The 20,879-nt window shown below is 52.6% G+C and overlaps 1 protein-coding gene across 1 annotated transcript; it reads left to right on the forward strand.

The window, feature by feature from the left end:
* The first annotated feature begins 510 nt into the window (after positions 1 to 510).
* COX19 (cytochrome c oxidase assembly factor COX19) lies at positions 511 to 10,844 on the forward strand. Its single transcript, XM_038539700.1, has 3 exons — positions 511 to 666; positions 1,139 to 1,250; positions 7,742 to 10,844. Exons 1-3 carry the CDS (start codon positions 585 to 587, stop codon positions 7,824 to 7,826), a joined length of 279 nt encoding a protein of 92 aa, XP_038395628.1. The 5' UTR covers positions 511 to 584; the 3' UTR covers positions 7,827 to 10,844.
* Positions 10,845 to 20,879: the final 10,035 nt, after the last annotated feature.

The raw sequence follows: 20,879 nt of genomic DNA on the forward strand, positions 1-20,879 counted from the left end.
GGGCTATTGTGAGGGTCAAATTGGAGAACAGCGGACAGCCCAGGGCATGATCCTGGAGACCCAGGATTGAGTCCCACATCAGGCTCCCTGCATAGAGCCTGCTTCTCCCTCTGTGTCTCTGCCTCTCTGTCTCTCTCTGTCTCTCACGAATAAATAAACAAAATCTTAAAAAAAAAATATTGGGGAAGCCTGGGTGGCTCAGCGGTTGAGCACTTGCCTTTGGTCCAGGGTGTGATCCTGGAGTCCCAGGATCAAGTCCCACGTCGGCTCCTTGCATGGATCCTGCTTCTCCCTCTGCCTGTGTCTGTGCCGTGCTCTCTCTGTCTCTGTTTCTCATAAATAAGTAAAAATATTTTTAAGATATAAATAAATTTTTAAAAAATTGGAGAACAGCCCGGATGGGAGCCTTTCACAGCCCGGCGGGGGCGGGGCCTGCGGCGGGGGCGGGGCCTGCGGCGGGGGCGGGGCCTGTCGCCCGGGGCCGCTAGCCGCTCGACGTGCTCGGCGCTCTCGCGGCTCCCGCTCGGCGCTCGGCCCGCCGCCCTTCGCACGCCGCGCTCCGCACCCCGGGGGGGCGTGCCAACATGTCGACGGCTATGAACTTTGGGTCCAAGACTTTCCAGCCCCGGCCCCCGGACAAGGGCAGCTTCCCGCTGGATCACTTCGGTGAGCGGCGGGCGGGCTCCCGCGCGGGGCCTCGGGTGCTGCGTGTCCTGGGGCGCCGTGCGGCCGGGTGGACCGTGGCGTCCGCCGGCGGTGCAGGGGGGAAACTGAGGCCCGGCGCGGCGGGCGGACGCGGACGTCACCCCGCGCGGGCGGGAGCGGGACCGGGCCCTGCAGACCGGTAGCGGGGGCGGGTCTGGGGGGAGCCGGTGGAAGCCGAGACCCCGGGAGCGGACTGACGGGCCGCGCGCGTTGTCTTGACGCACGTTTTCCTACGAAACGTCCCCAGCCCGCTGTGGCGGGTGCTGGCCCGACCTGCACGCGGTGGGCGCGGCTTTCCCCCGCCTGCTGCCCGGCGAGCTGGGGCGGGGGCGGGGGGCCGAGAGCTGACCGGGGCGGCCATCCCAACCCTCCCCGCCCCACCCCCGCCCGGTGTCCGCGCCAGGAGAAAACGCTGTCTCCATTCTCCTTCTAGGTGAATGCAAAAGCTTCAAGGAGAAGTTTATGAAGTGTCTCCGTGACAGCAAATTTGAAAATGCTTTGTGCAGAAAGGAATCAAAGGCCTATTTAGAATGCAGGATGGAGAGGCAAGTGCATGCTGACACATGTGACTTCTGGAACCTTCCGTGCCCCCGCTCCCAGGGGTCGTTGCAGCCTGGCTCGTTGAGTCCTGTGTCTTTCACAACTGCAGTGGAGGCCTGCCAGGTTTAGTGTACCAGAAGTTGTGTGGCAATCGGGGGAGTGGAGGGGGGCCCTCCCTCAGCGACTGCATTCCTCGGGGTATTTACTTTCCAAATTGGGGAGCTGCTGACCTGTCATTAAGGTTTCAGGATCGTACATCATGAAAATGCTGACTGAGCCAAAAGATTGAAGGTTGTGGGTACATGGTTTCTCTCTTTGACGTTCTCAGACCATAAACATGTTTTGTTCCCGGTGGGGTAGGTTCGGCCGCGCTTGAAATGTGACAGGGGAGACAATAGGCCATTTCAGAAATGATGAAAGACGAAGGATTTGTTCTGTCTTGAATGGAATTTACCAGAACTCACTTTTAAATAAAACAAATGTTTGCAACTTAGGATTCGTTGAGACTTTACTAAAAAGCCATTCTAGTCTCTGATGGGAGAAGCAGGTCATGTGTTGTTATGTGGTGGGGGTAGAACCTGTATTTCTGCTGTTTGATCCTTTCATTAGCTTGGTAAGGAATCCAGGCTTCAGACGGCTTTGTCTGAGGATTTGGGTTGACATAAACCAGTCCTGTTGGAGCCCTGTGTCTACTTTCCCATGACAAACTCAGACATTTCCCTCCAGACACCATCTTCTGTGTTTCTCAGCCCTACAGGTGTATGGAGGGCTGTCTGCAGACTCAGGGGGCCCTAGGAATGGGCCCCTCACGAAGGCCCTCACTCTGTCTTCTGAGTTGTTCAGGCTCCTAGGGGCTTAGATTGGAAGCGGGCCACCCCAAGTCCAGCTCTCACTATTAAGTAGCACATTACTGGGGCCCATGTGTTTAAGTTAACACGTCTTTTAAACATGGGAACCAAGTGAATTTCTTTTCAGTGCTGCGCACATTGGAGACAGTTTGAAGTTGGTCTCTGTCAGTGTGTGACGGTGTGAGCAGGTCCCTCGCCCCTCTGCACCTCAGGTCAGTCATCCCCGTGCCAGCCATGGTACCCAGCACACCACAGGCCACTGCTCCTGCTGGGAGTTGCTCCGGAGTCGGGCTCTCTGAGTCCCCAGAGAGGCTCCTGGCTTGCCTGGTGGAGGACCAGCAGAAGGGCCCTGTCTTTTCTCCCCATTTGACCCTGGGAGTGAGCTGCCTGCTGTCTGTGTGGCCTTGCCCTGCTGAGCACAGCTTCTGGAGGCCAGCCTCTCCTGAGGCCTGCTGAGGTTGGGGGTAGACAGAGGGGATGCAACTGACCACTCTGTGGGCTCTGTTATTTCAAGTGGCTTCACTGGCTGGTCAGGTGGCATTAAGATAAATAGGGGGTATGTGTGTGTTTCTGACTTGGTCAGTGATTTTGGCTGTAGACTTTTTTTTTGTTGTTTTTTTGTTTTGTTTTGTTTTGTTTTTAAGATTTTATTTATTTATTCATGGGAGACCCAGAGAGAGAGAGAGAGGCAGAGGCAGAGGGAGAAGCATTCTCCATGCAGGGAGCCTAATGCAGGACTCAATCCCAGAACTCTGGGATCATGCCCTGAGCCAAAGGCAGATGCTTAACCACTGAGCCATCCAGGTGTCCCTTTTTGGATGATTTTTTTTTATTTTTTTATTTTTTTTTAATTTTTATTTATTTATGATAGTCACAGAGAGAGAAAGAGAGGCAGAGACACAGGCAGAGAGAAGCAGGCTCCATACACCGGGAGCCCGACGTGGGAATCGATCCTGGGTCTCCAGGATCGTGCCCTAGGCCAAAGGCAGGCGCCAAACCGCTGCGCCACCCAGGGATCCCGGATGATTTTTTTTTTAAGATTTTATTTTATTTATCCATGAGCGACACAGAGAGAGAGACAGAGGCAGAGGGAGAAGCGGGCTCCACGCAGGGAACCCGATGTGGGACTCAATCCCGGGTCTCTAGGATCACACCCTGGGCTGCAGGCAGCACTAAACTGCACCACTGGGGCTGCCCTTGGATGGTTTTATTTTTTATTTATTTTTATTTTTATTTATTTTTAAAGATTTTACTTATTTATTCATGAAAGACACAGAGAGAGAGAAGCAGAGACACAGGCAGAGGGAGAAGCAGGCTCCCCATGCCGGGAGCCCGACGCGGGACTGGATCCCGGGTCTTCAGGATCAGGCCCTGAGCAGAAGGCCGCACTAAACTGCTGAGCCACCTGGGCTGCCCACCTTGGATGTTTTTAAATGAAAATCTGCAACCACCTGGATTCAATATCAGGATTTTGCACATTTGCTTCTCCTGCTTCTTACAGATTTCTTTTCTCTTTTGTGCTGAAATCATATATATGACTTACCAGTTCATGCTTCTGTATGCATCTTGTAAAAAACTGGACCATGCAAGCTTTGTTTTTTGAGATTTTATTTTTTAGAGAGAGCGCATGTGAGAGAGCGCACCAGCAGCGGGGGCAGAGGGGTAGGGAGAAGCAGATTCCTCGCTGAGCAGGGACCCCATTGTGGGGCTCCATCCCAGGACTGCAGGATCATGATCCGATCCAAAGGTAGATGCTTAATGGATTGAGCCACTCAGGCACCCCTGGACCACAGCAGGTTTTTAAAATTGCCTCAGGGCCTCTGGCCATTGTAGCCCAACATGGAAGTATGTGTGCTGTAGTAGCTGTGAACCACATTTTCTCACAGGAAGAGCTGTTAAATTTGGGATTATCTTGTTAATAGCAAATACAGGCACGATCTGTATTCTCAAGCCTCTAATCATCTCACTTTGATTCCCATGAGGTAGGGTGGGCAGTGGGGATGGTGCAGCCACATTCCAGAGTGCAGGTTCCTGTGAAGGATGGGCCTCCCGGCTGGGCTATAGAAAAACACAACAGATGGTTCTTGGCAAGTCTTGGGTTCAGGGGGAGACCAGCAGGTGCCGGTCATTATTGTTCTCATACCCTTGAAGAACACACTGTTGAAAAATTCTATTGCCCTAAGTCATGCACTTAATGCCTCTAAAAGGACGACACTGTAGGGGCACCTGGGAGGCTCACTGGTTGATTGTCTACCTTTGGCTCAGGTTGTGAACCTGGGGTCCTGGGATTGAGTCCTGCCCATAGGGAGCCTGCTTCTCCAAGTTTCTGCCTCTTTCTCTGTGTCTCTTGTGAATAAGTAAATAAAATCTTTAAAAATAAATAAATAAGTAAAAGAATGGCACTGTAGGGAACAGTTGAGAGTGATTTTGCTTTCCGTGAAGATTCCAGTGATCTCAGTGTCTCAGTCCCTAAAAAATTGGACTGGAAATGGGATGTTTTCTTTGGTCTCTTTCCTTATGCTAATGGGAGGCATTGAAATCATCCCTTTGGCTTTAGAACTTGCTAAATGTTGTATTTGTTGTTTTTTATGACTTTGCCAAGGAGCTGGATTTTATGAAGATTTACAGATTTGTAGAAAGGATATCTTGAATTATGTGTTATTTGGCTTCTAGCTTTTTCTTCCTCATTCCTCATTTGTTCCACTAATCATGAAGGTCCTTCCTTTCGGGCCAGTGTGTTTGGAGGAGCACGCCAGCCCACGTCACGGTCTGTAGTGGGAAGTCTGACATGGCTCCCATGGGGCTGCATTCGGGGCATGGACAGGCTCCATTCCTTATGGAGGCTCCAGGGCAGAATTACTTCCTGCCGTTTCCAGCTTCTAGAGGTGTCCATGCTCCTGGACTCATGCCCCCCACCTTCTCTAAGCCGGCGATGGTGTATTTATTTGAACCTTCCTTTCTTCCCATCTGTCCCTGATTTTAAGGATTCCTGTGATGATGTTGTGTCCTGGTAATGTCACTCTCAGAATTGGCCAGTTTGCAGCTGTAGTTCCAGCTCTAACCCGATTTCCCCTCTACTGTGGAGGGTGACAGTCCCAGGCTCCAGCAATGAGGGTGTCGTCTGCAGACCACAGTGAGGTCTGAGAGAGGTCAGTTCTAAGAACTGTTGGCCAGATGTCTTCTTTTGCCAAGATGTGTGAAAAAGTATCATTGTTTCCTCACTTGGTTTAAGGAGTAGCACTTGTATCCCATTGCTATAGAATTTAATCTGCTTCTAGATTAAATTGTACTGACAAGGTTTGCAGTTCTAGGTTTGGTGACCTCCACCAGCTCTCTGGGTATGGCTATGCTGGGTCAGGGGGGTGGGGCAGGGGCAGCACAGCTTGGTGGCGGTGGGGTGGCGAATGGGCCTGCACCCCACGTGAGCTGGCATGGAGCCTTCTTTACCAGGACACGTGCCCAGGCATATGGGACTTCCTGCTGCTCTTCCACTGGTGCCCCAGCCGCAGGCATTCACTGGTGCCCACAGAGTAAACCCAGCATCTTGTGGCCTTGGCTCTCCACTTCCCGGCTCCATGTCCCTTTCCCCTGGAACTTCCTGGTTCTCTAGATGGGAGAGGGAGCTCAGGTGACTGTGGGTGTCTGTCAGGTCTTAGCGTTTGCTGGCCTCGGTCCTGCTGTATTGTGTGGAGTAGCTGTTGGAGGGCAGCACGCCTGCTTCAGCTCTGTACCCTGCTGCTTTGGACACAGTGCATGCAGGAAGTGCCTGGCGCTTGTGGAGATGCCTGAGCCTTCTGCTCCAAACCCCATTCCTACGATGCAGAGAGAAAGGCCCACGGGGCCACTTAGCTCACCTGGGATGCTAGGCGGGTATTGCAGGGGTCACAGCGCCCAGACAGCAGCGAGGCCCCTCCTCAGGGCTTGTCTAGCTTGTCCACCTCTTCTAGGGACACAGTCAGATAACGCAGTCAGCCTGGCCTACACGTGGACTTTTTAAGTGGATTCTAGCTTTTCGTGATGGAAATTGCCAAGCACCCACGCAGGTAAAGGGACAGAGTCCCCCAGTGCAGGCAACTTCCCCACTCCCGCCTCCACTGCTGGAGCCATTGAGGGCACATCCCCTCGCTCCCATTGTCTAAACAGTCATATTTTGTTCTTTTAACGGGGACGGCCTAGGGAGCCCTTATGAAGTTCAGATTGAGATCATCTCCCTGGGGATCCCTGGGTGGCTCAGTGGTTTAACACCTGCCTTCAGCCCACGGCGTGATTCTGGGGTCCCAGGATCGAGGCCCACATCGGGCTCCTTGCATGGAGCCTGCTTCTCCCTCTGCCTGTGTCTCTGCCTCTCTCTCTGGGTCTCTCATGAATAAATAAATAAGATCTTAAAAAAAAAAAAAAAAAAAAAAGATCATCTCCCTGCAAGGTTTCGTCTTTCTGCCGAAGTGTGGCCCACTTGCACTAGGCCCCCCAGAACCTGCAGAAAGTGGCTTGTCTGACCAGGTGACTTGCGATGTCCCACGGTTCCCAGCATGCTGGCTGAACTTGGCTGCCTGTGCTGGGCAGCGGGGCTGGCCAGGGAAAGGTATGGAGGCTCAGTGGTGGGAGCCTGGACACTGTGTGTTAAGTGATGATGGCCAGTGTCATGGGTGACCCATGTGCCAGCTGAGCCTGGTGGTTCCTGTGGGGATGCTGTGCTCCCACCGGCAAGGAGGACAGACAGATGACCTCTGAGAGTTAGGATCAACCCACCCCTGCCCCAAAACAAAACAGAATGAAACTCCACCCTCTCTTTCCCCAGAATTGTAGGCAGTGGGAAGCCAGATAGGGGAGACTTTGGAGCTCAGCAGGCGCTCTGTGTGGGGCATCCCCATCTTTGTGGGCCTGTGCAGGGCCTGGGGCAAGAGTGAGATGACATGGGGCCCACACACCAAGTGTCCCAAGTGTTTCTGAGTTGCAAGTAAAGCTAAGGAATGCAGTGACCCTTGAACAGCATGCATGTGAACTGCACGGGCGTACTTACATGCAGACTTTTTTCGTAAATGCAGTACATACAGTATCATAAATATGTTTCTTCCTTGTGATTTTCTTTATAACATTTTGTTTCTCTGGCTTACCTTTTATTAGGGTTCACTTATGTCATAGCTAAGGCTTCTGGTCAGTGGTATGCTATTGGTCTTTATGCTTTTGTGGGGCCAGGAGTTAAGGGGTTCAGCTGCATGGGTGGTCAGTGCCCCTAACTCTTGCATTGTTCAGGGTCATTTGTACCAGATACGGTCTGTCCTTTGTGCACTTGTCTTCTTGAGTCTTCACTGGGACCTAGAAGCCATGTGGGGTTGGAGCCCTTGCACGCCTCACACGTCTGCTCCATACTGGCACCTTGGGGAGCATCTCTGTGGTCTGCCTTCTCCCTTCAGAGCTGCACCCTGCAGCTGGGGGGCTTTGTGCACCGTCCACCAGTGGTTATCCCTCGTGGGTCCAGAGGTGCAGGTGTCAGAGGAAAAGGGCGCAAGGAGCCCCTCAGGGGCCTTGGGGCCAGGTCCGGCAGTGTCCTGGCTCTGGGCAGCCCCCAGACCTGTGGTTGGACGGGATGGGAGTGAACGCACAGGCGTTGTGCAGACCGTGCTCTTCGTTTTCTTCACTTCTTATAGGCAGCTGATGGCCCAAGAACCACTGGAAAAACTGGGATTTGGAGATTTGACCGATGGAAAACCAAAGGCAGAAACCAACTCTTGATGGAGAGAAGACCTCCTGCTGCCAGGTGGTCCAGAATGGAGCATGTCAACAGTTTACAGTTAGGTGCTGTGACGGAGAGGATTCCAGAACGCCCTCCTTGACAGACACATCTTGACTTTTTTTTTTTTTTTTTTAATGTGACACATCTTGACTTGATGTTTCCCAGGTTATTTTGAAAACTGACTGGCTTTTAGATCTCATTTCCCCCCAGTAGCGTTAGGTTTTATCTTTACATGGTGTGTGGCAGAGTTCCTGAGGAGACCATGGTGGGCAGGAGGTGGGAGTGCAGAGTCGCGGCTGCTTGGTGTAGGGACACGCGGTGTACATGACACGTGTGGTACTGTGTGTAGCTTCTCAGTGCTGGCGTGCTGTGTGCTGTCAGCTCCGGCCTCTGCCACAGACGCAGACATTGCCAGAAATCAAGCCTTTCCCTGGCAAACTGGTTTCCTTTTTGTGCTCTTGTGTGCTGGTTCATTTCCAATTTTTGAACAAAATACAGAATATGAACTTGGAAAGGAGAGATCATCTGCCTTTTGACGTATTTGACTTGGTAACGTTTTTCTGGTAATGCCCGAACACGAGGTACCTTTTAACCACAGGTCATTTTCTGACCTGTGTGGACTGAATTTATAAAACTAGTTTAATCACAATGACCAGACTAATGTAACTGAGGAACAGGTGTCAGGACACATGTAGTTTGCCTTACATACGTGATCTCCTGTGTCTCCCTTTGGAAGAACACCCATGCTAACGTATCATCTGGCAGAGGCTTCTAGGGCCTCTGAGCATGTTTCAGAGCGACAGACCTGGTGCCACAGCCCACAGCGCTGATGTTTGGGCAGCCGCCACAATTGCCTGAGGTTGTTTGAACCTCACAGGTATCCAAACCTCCAGCCAGGATTTCTGGGTAGTTTGATAGTGGCCAAGGTTCAGATCCACGAACAGAGTGCCACACGTGTGTGTGTGTGTGGGGGGGGTCGGGGCCCAGCACTGCCTTCCCTGGCTCTCGGACAATGACCCTAGTGGGGACAGCCAGCCACGACTCAGGCCTGGGCTCCCAAAAGTCACCACTGCCCCCTCCTTGGCTGTGGTGGTAGAGGCGTGTCCGTGTCCACTCTCTGCCTTTAGATCCCTGTGTGTGCAGTCCTTCCATGGTGGATGCCTCTTGGCTTCGACCCTCCCTGAAGGAAACCACTCCACAGCTTTTCCATTTCCATAGTGTTCACTCTGCACCGTTCACCCGTGAGTAGTAGCAGTGCCTACTCCCCTCTGCGGTGTGTCACTGTTGGGACATAGTCTCTGTCTTTCACTGGAATTGTGCTACAGATCTTTTTCATGTTACTGCCCAGCTTATGAAAGGGCTTGGCTTTTATCACCAAACCAAGATGAGCCATGAAACTAGTTTGTGTTTGCTAACCATACAGAATTACATGTGCACCAGGTTATTGATATGGCATCATTTATCATTGCAAAACACTAGAGTGACCCAAATCCCCATGCGTACGAGTCTTGGCAGACTGTGGCTCATCCATATCGTGGGGTTCAGTGGGGTTGAGGGGTGGGTTCTGAAGTGACATAGCTGACCTCACACTATAGGCGGCATGTACACGAGAGAGAGGGGCAGACTCTAGAAGCATCTGTTGTAACGTTAGTAAGGAAGACGGGAAACTATTAAGTATCTGTGTGTTTGTGCAGACATGAAATTGAGGAAGGACATGCCAGCCGCTAAAGAGAATGGTCTCCTGCATGCAGTGTAGCTCTGACTGTAAGCTGCATCCTGTTCCATGTGCTCAGAAATAATGCAGCTATGGGGGACCCCACATGCAGCTGCAGTGGCAGCCCAGCCAGACATACATGTGGTTCCTGCCGTGGTAGGGGTGGGACAGAATGTGCCCAGCAGCTGTGGAAAGCAGAAGTTCGACGAGCTGGGGATGAGAAGACAGGTTCTAATCTCTGGCCAGAAAGTTTGCTTTCATCGGCTCTGAAAGCGAGCATTCTAGGACTGGAGAACTGGGGAGTGTGGGGAAGAGCCGGGTCTTGGGAGTCCTGGTCATGTCACAGAGAAGGTGGCTGGACAGAGAGACGGATTTAGGTGTGTGAGTGTATCAGGGCGCGCGCACACATCGGGGGGGCCTCAGGCCATGACACCTGTAGCAGGTACACCCTTGAGCCATGTAGGGCTGGAGCACCGCTCCTGACAGCCGGAACCAGGCTCCAGAAGGGACGGGGAAATCCAACCTGAGCTTGGACCGTTTTGTGTCAGAAAATAAGGAATTTCTGGAAATAAAATGGGGGCTTGTTGAAAGAACACGGTCCCCACCAGGGAGCCACACCTGGGCCACTTTGAGCAACAGAGTGTTGTACTGGGCTCTAGTCTCCAGAATAAATGTTTTCAAGTCTGCACTGATGCGAGAGTAACTACAGGAATGCACTTGTCTGCGGGACAGAGACAGCTCCTGGCAGTGGCCAGCCCAGTGCAGAAGCGGCGGTGGAGACAGCAGTCACACTGCAGTGGCAAGGGGTGTGGATGAGAACCCATGGGGTCCTGGAGTCGGGGCCCAGTGTGTTTGCCTTGTCTGGGGGCCACCCCTAGGGCACTCAGGGATTCCCAAGGGAGCAGTAGAGACAACTGTGCTCACCACTTGGTGACCTGCCCAGTGTCCCCTCTCTGATGCCCTCCTGGAGTTTATCTCAGCCTAGTGAGCAGACCCCAGAATAAACAGACTTTCTGTGGAGTGAAGGCCAGTGCTCTTCACAAGTATCAGGGTCCTGAGACAAAAACTGTGTTGAGGAGGGGTCCAAGGAGACAGACTGGCTGCCACGAGGGCCCTGGGCCAGGAAGGACGGTGGCCAGCAGCTGATTACCAGGATCCTTGGTTCTTGTGCTGTGATTATGTAAAATGTTATTTGGGGAAGCTGGGCATATGAACTCTGTCTTATTTTTGCCAATTTTTGGAAGTCTAAAATTATTTCAAAATGAAAAAAGTATTTTGCATTAAACTGTGTGATTGAACTTTCCATGTGTGTGGTTGAGTAAATTCTCTTTCTGAAGTGCATCCAGTGGATTTTGAAGCAGGTGATGTGACAAGTAGTTTCAGCAAGTGGGGGAGGAAGCATGGGAGGAGAAGTAGCCCGGTGCCATCGTGCAGATGGCTGACCTCTTTACCACAGGGCGGCCACTTCCTGGTGCGGCCTTTGATTTTCCAGATCTGAGTTGCTAGCAGCCTGGAGTGTGGAGTACAGACACCCTGCCCATGCCAGAGCACCTGGTCCTCCCCCTTGCTCCATCCAGTAAAGCACCCACACTTGTTGCAGAAAGCCAACAGTGGTATTCAGAGGTGCCCAAAGACAACTTCGAGAATGTTTTCCTGGTCGCCCAGGCACATAGCTGCCACCCCAAAGATGAGCCCCTGGGGTGGGGCATGCTGGTTGTACCACAGCCTCAGCCACACGAGTGCATCCAGGAGTGCTTGGGGTCTAGCACTGGGGTTCCCTCCGCCCAGCTGTCCCACCATCAAGAGCAAGACTCCCCTCTGTGAAATGTCCTGTGTTCCCTTAAGTCGCCCAGACCCAGGGGTGTAAACAATATGAATTTATGATGTTACGGTCTGTAGGTCAGAAGTGTAAAGGGGCCCACAGGGCTGTGTTTCTTCTGGAACTCTGGCCAGAGTCCGTTTCCTTGTCTTCCCAGCTTCTAGAGGCACTTGTGTTCCTTGGCTGTGGGCCCATCCTTCCAGGACAGCATCTTCTCTGTCCTGACTCTCCCTCCCATCTTCTCTGTGACTCTGACCCTCCTGATGATACTGCCCACATGGAAACTTTGGGCCTGGACAGGCCTTGGGTCCGAGCTGCTGGATGGTGAGTAGCTCACATGAGGTGCCCAGAAATGTGCTCTCAGGCGGCTGTGGGACTTTGCCTCATTATCTGCAGCAGCCTAGTCATGAACTGAATTTTCTCAGGGCTGAGTTTAAATCCCTTATTTTTCTGAAATCTTTGGTACTTGCTTTGCAGCTACTTCTTGCTGGCGGACAATAAAGAATGGGTATGAATGTGATGAACAGGATCAGGAGGTCAGAGCGAGCCATTGCACATGTGACATGACCCCATTCCTGTCAAGCATTTGTTTCTTTAGACATTTCCTGATTTAATATACACGGGAGAAATGTCTGGGATCCTATACAGTGCATATTCGTTCATGATAGTATCTGAGTGGTGGGATCATCTAGATGTATGTGGCTTGTCCTCCATGAATTTTTCTTTATGGATGTATTTTATATCAGGTGTATGTCATTTAAAAAATATTTTATGTATTTATTTGAAAAAAAGTATGAGCAGGGAGAGGGGCAGAGGGAGAAACAGACTCCCTGCTGAGCAGGGATGTGGGGTTCATGTGGGGCTCAGTGCCGCCCCTGAGATATGACCTGAGCCGAAGGCCGACACTTCATCAACTGAGCTCCCTAGGCACCCCGCATGTATCATTTTTATAGAAACAGATCATTAGTAGTTTGAAAAAAGCTTATTGTGTTTGGTTGTGATTTTATATCACCTATAAATTACATGTCTGTGGTTGTAATTTTATATTGTCTATAAACACAGCCCAGTTTATTTTTCCTGGTAAAACCGCTTTGGTTTGTATTGGGTGCAGTTCTGCAGAGCAAGGAGGGCAGGCCGGATGCCAGAGCTGGGGGGTTATGGGCCCTGGCGGGGTGGGTGTGGCCGTCTGCTCTGGCCTCCCTGCCTGCAGAACTGAGGTTGCAGAGCCAGCCCTCGGGCCTCCCCAGATGGGGGATGCCTTCTGTCTGCACCGCCTGCTCCATGCCGGTCTTTGCTGGGAAAGAACGAGCTCTGCCGTCATTCCACCCCCCTGGCATTTGGATTGTCTTTCAATGAGATTATTTATGGGTGAGAAAGCAGAGATTTTATTATGGCAAGAACTTTCTCTCAAGCCACGGGAGTGACTTAGTCGCTGCAACAGTCTTCTGGAGGAATGAATTCACATTCACAGCTGGCTGTGCACAGAGCTTTGTAGAGGGATGGGGCACCTCCTGGGACAAAGTGAAGAGGGTGCTGACTGATGACGGGGGCCAGCCTCCTGCTGAAGGCCTAGAAGGACGTCATCCACCAGCCTGCTTTCATTAGGAAGCCTGACCAGTGTCATGGGCACTCAGGAAGGCGGGTGCCTGGGGAGCCTCTGCCCTCGTGTTGTGGTGCTGCTTTAAATACTGCTCTGCTGGCTTGTGTGGTGAGTGGGTCTGGGGGTGCTCAAGAGCAGGGCAGGCCCTTCTTGGTGCTGGCCCCACCAGACCCAGAGCTGTGGAGGCAGATAGGCTGGTGGGTCTAGTTTGTGTCTGCGCATCCTGAAAACTGAGCGACGTAACCAGAGCAGCAGACAAGGACTCTCGTCCCCTTCCCCATTGAGGACTGTCCAGCATCTCCTCCAGGTTCCAGCTGGTTCTTTCTTCTTCCTGGAACAGGGCCGTTCTCCCTGGCCTGCCTGACGGCCTCATGCATGCCCTACGCTCAGGGCCCGCCTTCCTCTCCTTGCACCTTGTCCACCACATCCTCTGCTCTGTACAGAGGATGGGGCAGCTCTGCTTCTGTGCAGGGGGCTGATCTGCAGTCCCTAGGAACGTCGGGTGGTGGGTGGGGTGGTCTGCATCCTGAGGGGCGGGGCCATGTGCACTGGGTGGGCACATGGAGCTCAGAGGCTGAGCAAGTCCTGCCCGGTGCCTGGCCAGCTATTAGGCCTGGCACAGAACCCAGCAGCAGCTCCATCTGCAGAGCGGCTATCCTGACACAGATGTGTAGCTGAAGCCAGAGCAGGCTGCTTGCTCCTAGAGGGACTGGAGTGCATGTCTGTGCTGTGGTGTCTAGCCACACCAGCCCCCCCTCCAGTCTCTTGGCTGTGACCAATGGTCACCAAGAGCTTCCAGTCCCCCGGGCAATCTGGGGGCCAGGAGGCTGCGCCCTGGCAGAGGGAGCATGCCCAGCCACTTCTCAGGAGCCCTGCCATTGTGGTTCAGCCCCTTTTACACTTACTTCATGTGGACCATTCCCTGGCCCTAAGAGTGTCCTGTTCCCTCCTGCCTGGGTGCCTTCTCTCCTCCTCCTGGCAGACACCCTGATTCCTCCAGGCCAGGCTGGTGTCCTTGTAGGGCTGCTGGCTAGGGAGGGGTGGGAGGTGCCCAGCGATGTCAGAGCACTTGGATTTGTGGATGTATTCCAGGGATGCTCAAGGAGCAGAGCTGAGTGTGCATGCAGCAGGCCAGGAGAACAAGATATGTCTGAAATGAGTCCTTTTGTCTGCTTCGTTTCTTTTTTAAATTTTGTATTGGAATATAATCCACATACCATAAATTCACTTTCGAATGAGTATAGTTCAGAGTTGTGCATACATCTCTCATTGGATTTTTTTTTTTTTTTTTAAGTAAGCTCCATGTCCCACATGGGACTTGAACTCACAATCCTGAGATCAAGAGTCTGAGCCAGCCAAATGCCTCATTGCCTGCTTGGTTTCTTAACATTCGCCCTTTTTCTCCACGAACTTAGAAGGTAGCAAACAAGCTCTAGGAACCTCTAGGGCCTGGCGGAGGGGATGTAACAGGAATTTACTGCCCAGGGGGATCTCTGGGTGGCTTAGCCGTTTGGCGCCTGCCTTTGGCCCAGGGCGCGATCCTGGAGTCATGGGATAGAGTCTGACATCGGGCTCCTGGCATGGAGCCTGCTTCTCCCTCCTCCTGTGCCTCTGCCCCCCCCCCCCCGTCTCTCTCTCTTAAATAAATAAATAATTTTTAAAAAAGGAATTTACTGCCTAGCCCACTGTCCGATTCTGGGCTGTCTCGGGGTTTGGACCAGCCTCTTGCCCTCAGTCCAGTGAAACCCCAGAGCATGTGGCCATTTCAATACCTGTGTACAATACCTGTGTACTTCTGCACCCTCTTCGCCTCGGGGGTGGAGTGGGCCTCTGTCCCCTCCCCTGAATCTGGAGGTAGAGCCCAGGTGGAGAGGTCAGGAGGCAGGAATAGGGACACATGCTTGTGGCCCTGTTACTGTCACTGCACCTAATTTCCTGGTCCCGCAGAGCCTGGGCATGTTATCTTGGCTGCAGCGTGTGCTGGACAGTGAGGCAGAGCAGGCCAGGGTCATTTGAGGAGGGGAAGGAGGTAGGAGAGGAAGTACTTAGGTACACAAGGAGCATATGGCAGGGGACCTGCTTGCAAGGTTGATCTCAGCACCCTAACAGCTATGGTCCAGCAGGGTGGGCTGCCCTGGCTGTGACATGGGGGGCTTGTGGAGCAAGAGCTTCCAGTCCAGAACTCTGCTTGCTACCTTGCAGTTTGGGATTTTGGCAGTTACCCCATTGAACAGCAGAGAGCCCTGCTCTGCCTGGGGGACACCCAACTCCTCTGCACCACAAGGGGGAAAGGGTTCTTTTGGGCCCTGGGAGCTGGAAGCTTGGGGCTGCAGGTGTGGGATCCAGGAGGCTCATAGTGGACAGGCGGTGTTGGAAGGACAGCGGGTCCTGGATGGCTGTGGGGGCTGGGCTGCGGACACTCCCAGGGGAGCGTCTCTTCAGACGTGTCCTGGAGCTGAGAGACAGACCCTTCTGAAGATGCTGACCTGGTTATCACTTTGGGGCTCTTAGGGCTGGTCTGTGGGGTTCGGCAGCTTCGCCCGCGAATTATAAAAGCACAGTAATTTGGGGCAGGGATGAGCTCCAACCACTCAGAGGAAACCCACTGTCCCTTCTCATTGACCTGCTGGGTCCCTGGTGCCTCAGGGACAGAATGTGGTGGCATGGCGGCCCCTGCTGGACAGTGGCAGGGCTGCAATACCTGAAGAGGGTCACCTAGAGAGGACAGTGTGCACCATGTTCCCCAAGAACTACAGTTAGGACCAGGGCTGTACATCCCCAAACCCCCAGGTTTTCTTGACCTGACAGCCAGGCTAGGGACTTGGGGCTCAGAAGGAAGGGGAGCCTCAGCTGCCACCACCACCCCTGTGCCAACTCCCCAATTCGTTCCAGGGCAGCACAGAGCAAGTGCCTACTGTGTCCACTATACTACAAGTGCACCACAGGGGAATCAGTGATGGGTGGCAAGGGGTTCACTGCCTGCACCCACAAACTGCCTAAAGGTAGAGGCTTCAAGGGCTAGAAATGGGATCTGGGGGCAGCAGTATCCCCCCCAGAGGAGACCCCACTGGAGACAAGAGGGTTACTATGAATAAAGGGTCTGGGAGGAGGGCTCAGGCCAGGCTGAGAGGCCTCCCAGCCTCTGGGACCCAGTGCTCCAGTGTGGGTGTCTGCCCAGGGCCTTGGGCCATGGGGTCCCAAGGTACAGCCCTGTGGCCCCTGCTCCTCCAGACCATCTCTCTCCCACCACTGTACCAGTTAGTCCTTGCTGGGCTGCAGGCCACCCCAAACAGCTTCAGGCTACAGGATTGTATGGTTCTCATTTTCACATTTCTGGGATTGGTTGCCCCACCTGAGGCCTCTGGCAGCTGGAGCATCACTATCTCCCTGGGCTCTCTCCACATGGTCTCTGCAGTATAGTGGCCAGGGACCAGGCTTTGTACCCGGCAGCTCAGCCTCCCAAGGAGAGACACAGAGACCAGGAGAGAAAGAGATAGTGACACTGAGAATGCACCAAGTGGAAGCTACATCCTTTTATGATCTCCCTAAGAAGTCTGCGTGCTGTCTTGCAACCATCCTCCACTGGTTGGAGCAATCACAACCCCCACTGAGATATTTTTAGAAATTTTTATTTATTTGAGAGAGAGAGCCAGAGGAGAGGGAGAAGGACGCGGAAAGAATCTCAAGCAGAGTCCATGCCAAGTATGGAGCCTGACGCAGGGCTTGATCTTACAACCCTAAGATCATGACCTGAGCCGAAACCAAGAGTTGGAGGCTCAACTGAGTGAGCCACCCAGGTACCCCAACCCCTACTGAGATTTAAGGTAAGAACATAGATCCCAGGGCAGCCCTGGTGGCTCAGCGGTTTAGCACCGCCTTCAGCCCAGGGTCTGATCCTGGAGACCTGGGATCAAGTCCTGCATCGGGCTCCCTGCATGGAGCCTGCTTCTCCCTCTGCCTGTGTCTCTGCCTCTCTCTCTCTCTCTCTGTCTCTCATGAATAAATAAATAAAATATTAAAAATAAATAAAATCTTTTTAAAAAAAGAAAAAAAGGGATCCCTGGGTAGTGCAGCGGTTTGGCGCCTGCCTTTGGCCCAGGGTGCGATCCTGGAGACCCGGGATCGAATCCCACGTCGGGCTCCTGGTGCATGGAGCCTGCTTCTCCCTCTGCCTATGTCTCTGCCTCTCTCTCTCTCTCTGTGACTATCATAAATAAATAAAAAATTTAAAAAAAAAGAAAAAAAAGAACATAGATCCTATATCTCAGTGAGGGGGGTGGAAATGTCACTTTATAGATGATCCTGTTGGAGGGAAGTCAGAGATAGATGAATGATGGGTGAACAGATGTTAGGTGAATGGATAAATGGATGTGTAGACGAATTGATGGGCAGATAGAGGACGGATGGATGGATAGATGAGTAGGTGATAGGAGATGGATAGATGACAAAAGGATGGATGGATAGGCGGATGGATAGATGATGGATAGATGGAGAGAAGGTAGATGGATGATAGAGGATAGGTTATGAGTAGATGGATGGATGTGTGGATGGGTGGGTGGATGGATAGATATGGGTAGATAGATGAATGGGTAGATGATAGGAGATGGACAGATAATAGAAGATTGGATGGATAAATAAATGATGAGTGGATATCATCTATGATGATAGATGATAAATGGATAGATGATAATGGATAGACAGTAGATTATGGGTAGATAGAAGATGGATAGATGGATGGGTGGATAGGTGGATAGATACATGATGAATGGATGGTTGGGTGGGTGAATAAGTAGATGGATGGATAGATGATGGATTGATGATGGATTGATAAATGAATGGATATGTGGATGGATGGGTAGATAGATGATGGACAGATGGATGGATAGGTGGGTGGATGGATGGTAGGTAGATGGTGAATGGATAGATGATGGATAGGTGCATGGGTGGATGGATGAACAGATGAATAATGGATGGATAGATGGATGAATAGTTGGATGGATGAGTGGATGGATAGATGATAGATGATGGGTAGATGATGGAAGATAGATGGTGGATGGTAGATGATGGATAGATGGATGATAGATGATGGTGACGATGGATGGATAATGAGGGATGGATAAAGGATAAATGGATATATAGATGATGGATGGATAGGTGGATGGATGAATAGATGGATGGGTGGATGGGGGATAGGCAGAGGGACTTTCTCTGGGAAATACGAGTCTTGTCTCAAGTGCCCAGTCTCATTGCACCTATTTGAGGTCTGTCGTGATGTATTCGTTTATAGACTCAGTTCATGGTAGATGGGCTCAGAGGCAGCCAGCTCTGTTTGCAGTGTGTGGCACCGATAAACTGTGAGTGCTTCAATACCTTCCTCCCTGTGCTTCATGAAGCTGCAAGGCTTTTTGACCACCTGGTCTGGGGTGTGTGGGGATCCCTTGTGCTCGACCTTGTCCTCAGGCTTGTGATCTGATGCTGGAGAGAAGTCCATGAGATGTGTGACCCAGTGCCTCCTGCCTCAGTCTCCCCCATCCTCTTGGGGTTGTGATGTTAGCCTTGTGTGGGGCTGCTGAGGGAGGGAAGGCAAAACCCCTTCATTCAGCGGGGCTCAGCACAGGGGCCATGATGTCAGGCATGAGAAACATGAAGAGACATTCAGTTCTCACTGGAACACAAGGGAAAACCCTTCAGGTCTGAGGACTCCTATAAATAGGACTCACGTGAGTAGAATCCTACAATGTGTGTCCTTTTGTGACTGGTTTATTTCACTGAGTCTCCTGTGTGGTTTTTTAAAGATTTAGTTTATTTATTTATTTATTTAGAGAGGGCACATGAGTATGTGTGGGTGGGTGGGGGGTAGATAGGGATGGAGGGAAGGGGAGAAAAGTGGGATCTAGAATGAATCTGATCCGCGTTTCCCTGACCACTGATGGTGCTGAGCATCTCTTCCCATGTATACTGGCCGTTTCTCATCTTCCTGAGAGAAACCTCTGTTCTGATCCTTTTCTTACTGCTTAATCGGGTCACTTGCCTTCTTTATTACTGATGTTTAAAGGTTCTTTATTCATGGATTTTTGAGATTTTTTCCCTCTTTTTGCATGTGAACTTCAGAGCCACAGCTCAAGTGTCATTGCTAGAAGGGGACAGGGTCAGGGAAAGAGGAGAAGCCCCTGTGTCCTCTCTCAGATCTCACCCTTCTCCCCAAACCACATATGGGAATGGCTGTGTGTGGCAGAGGACCTTACCGCTGTCTGCCCAGCCTGGGCCCGGTGAGGGTGGCCGCCTGCCAAGGCCTCGGGCACAGTGCAGGGCTCATGGCTCTGCCAGCCTTCTTTCTGGCAGGAGAAGCTTGCACGCCCCCCTCCTCTCACTCCCGGACTCTGATGTGGAAAGCGTCTGGTGGCAGTGTCCTGCCTGCCCACCCTCTGCCTTATGGGACTGTGAATTACCACACCTCTGGCTTTAGGGCATTTGCGTGTCTGTTGGCCCCTCATTTCCTCCTGTCTCCTGTGAAAGTCCAATCATCTTCATGTTTTATTCTTCTGTGTTTCTCTTGGTAAAAATAGTGATGAGCCTTTCTACCAGGGCGGGGCCACAGGCCGATGGCAGTGGCTACAGGAGTTGCATCGGGTAAGGCTGGCTTCAAAAAAGGAACTGTTCCCAGCCACACCAGGAAGCTGTTCCTCGTGGCCATGCATGTGGCTGTGTGCATCTTGGTGGCTTTCCTGCAGCCTCCACTCTTGGGGGGCTGGCTATCTGGGCGTGTGTTTACATTCTTCTTGGGCTTTCCCCACAGCTGATACTTGGGCACACGGGGCCGGGGAAGGTTCCCTTAGGGGTCTGGTGTGGAGCGGGCCCAGGAAGGAGTGAGGCAAAGGCACAGGTATGTGGCTGTCCTGCCTGGCCAGGGCCAGAGGAGCATAGGAAGCCCCAGGAGGGTTCCAGGCCTGGTCCTGGTTCCTGCTCTGCTCATACCTCACCCAACGCCACTCTGGGACCGGCTGGCCACTCAGCCTATGTTACAATGCTCTGTATCTGCAGGGAGGGCTCTACATGTATCTGGGATCTGGGTATGGGAGGCAGTGTTGGCCCCTACCCGCCTCCCTGAGCTCTGTCTCCAGCCCTCTGTCTCTATGCCCGCCATCCCTAAGTGGACTCCTCCCTGATCTTCCATGGGCTTTGGTGGTGCCACCACGGCCCATGCCTCCCGTGGGTGCCCAAGGGCAGACACACAGCCACTCTCTTTATTACCCCCTCCCCCAGGACTGGGTCAGGACCCTGGGATCTGGCCTTGAGACCCTCCAGCACCTCTCCAAAGCCCCAGGCCCCTGTGCTCATCAGCCTGAAATACCCTCCTGTAGGTGGGAGCCCAGGGGAAGCCCTGCTGACTCCTCCCTGTCCTCCTGGTACTTGGTGACCTCCCGTTCTCCCTCTACCTAACACAGGGCAGGGCCTGCCCTTGCCCATCAGCCTGTGGAGGCAGGGCAAAGAGGTAAGGCCAGGTGGGGGTCACACAGGCATGACCCCAGGACAGGCTACAGCCGAGGGTTGTAGGTGGGAATGGACCAGCTGGAGGCCCCAAGGAGGCTGTGTGGAGGGAGCATCCTGGGTTTTTTTCGGCTTCAAGAGGAAGAAAATGCTCCCAGACTTGGGCCTGGGGACTCTAAGGCTGTTGGACCCCCACCGCCTTTGCATTGCTCCCCAAGTTAGATTGATCCAGACAGCCTAAACCCTCCACACTGGAGGCAGGAGGCAGGGGGAGGGAAGAGAAGCCATGGGTCCCTGCAGGAGTGGGCAGCAGTGGGAGGCCCAGGTACCTGCCAGCCGGCTGTGTCCTGACTCTGTTGTACGAAAGCAGCCAAGAAAAGCAATGTCAAACTGTGTTAGTTCGCTGGTGAGACTTAGAACTACAGACATTT

Source organism: Canis lupus, chromosome 6 (genome assembly GCF_011100685.1).
Source record: "Canis lupus familiaris isolate Mischka breed German Shepherd chromosome 6, alternate assembly UU_Cfam_GSD_1.0, whole genome shotgun sequence".
In the NCBI taxonomy this organism is placed as follows: Eukaryota; Metazoa; Chordata; class Mammalia; order Carnivora; family Canidae; genus Canis; species Canis lupus.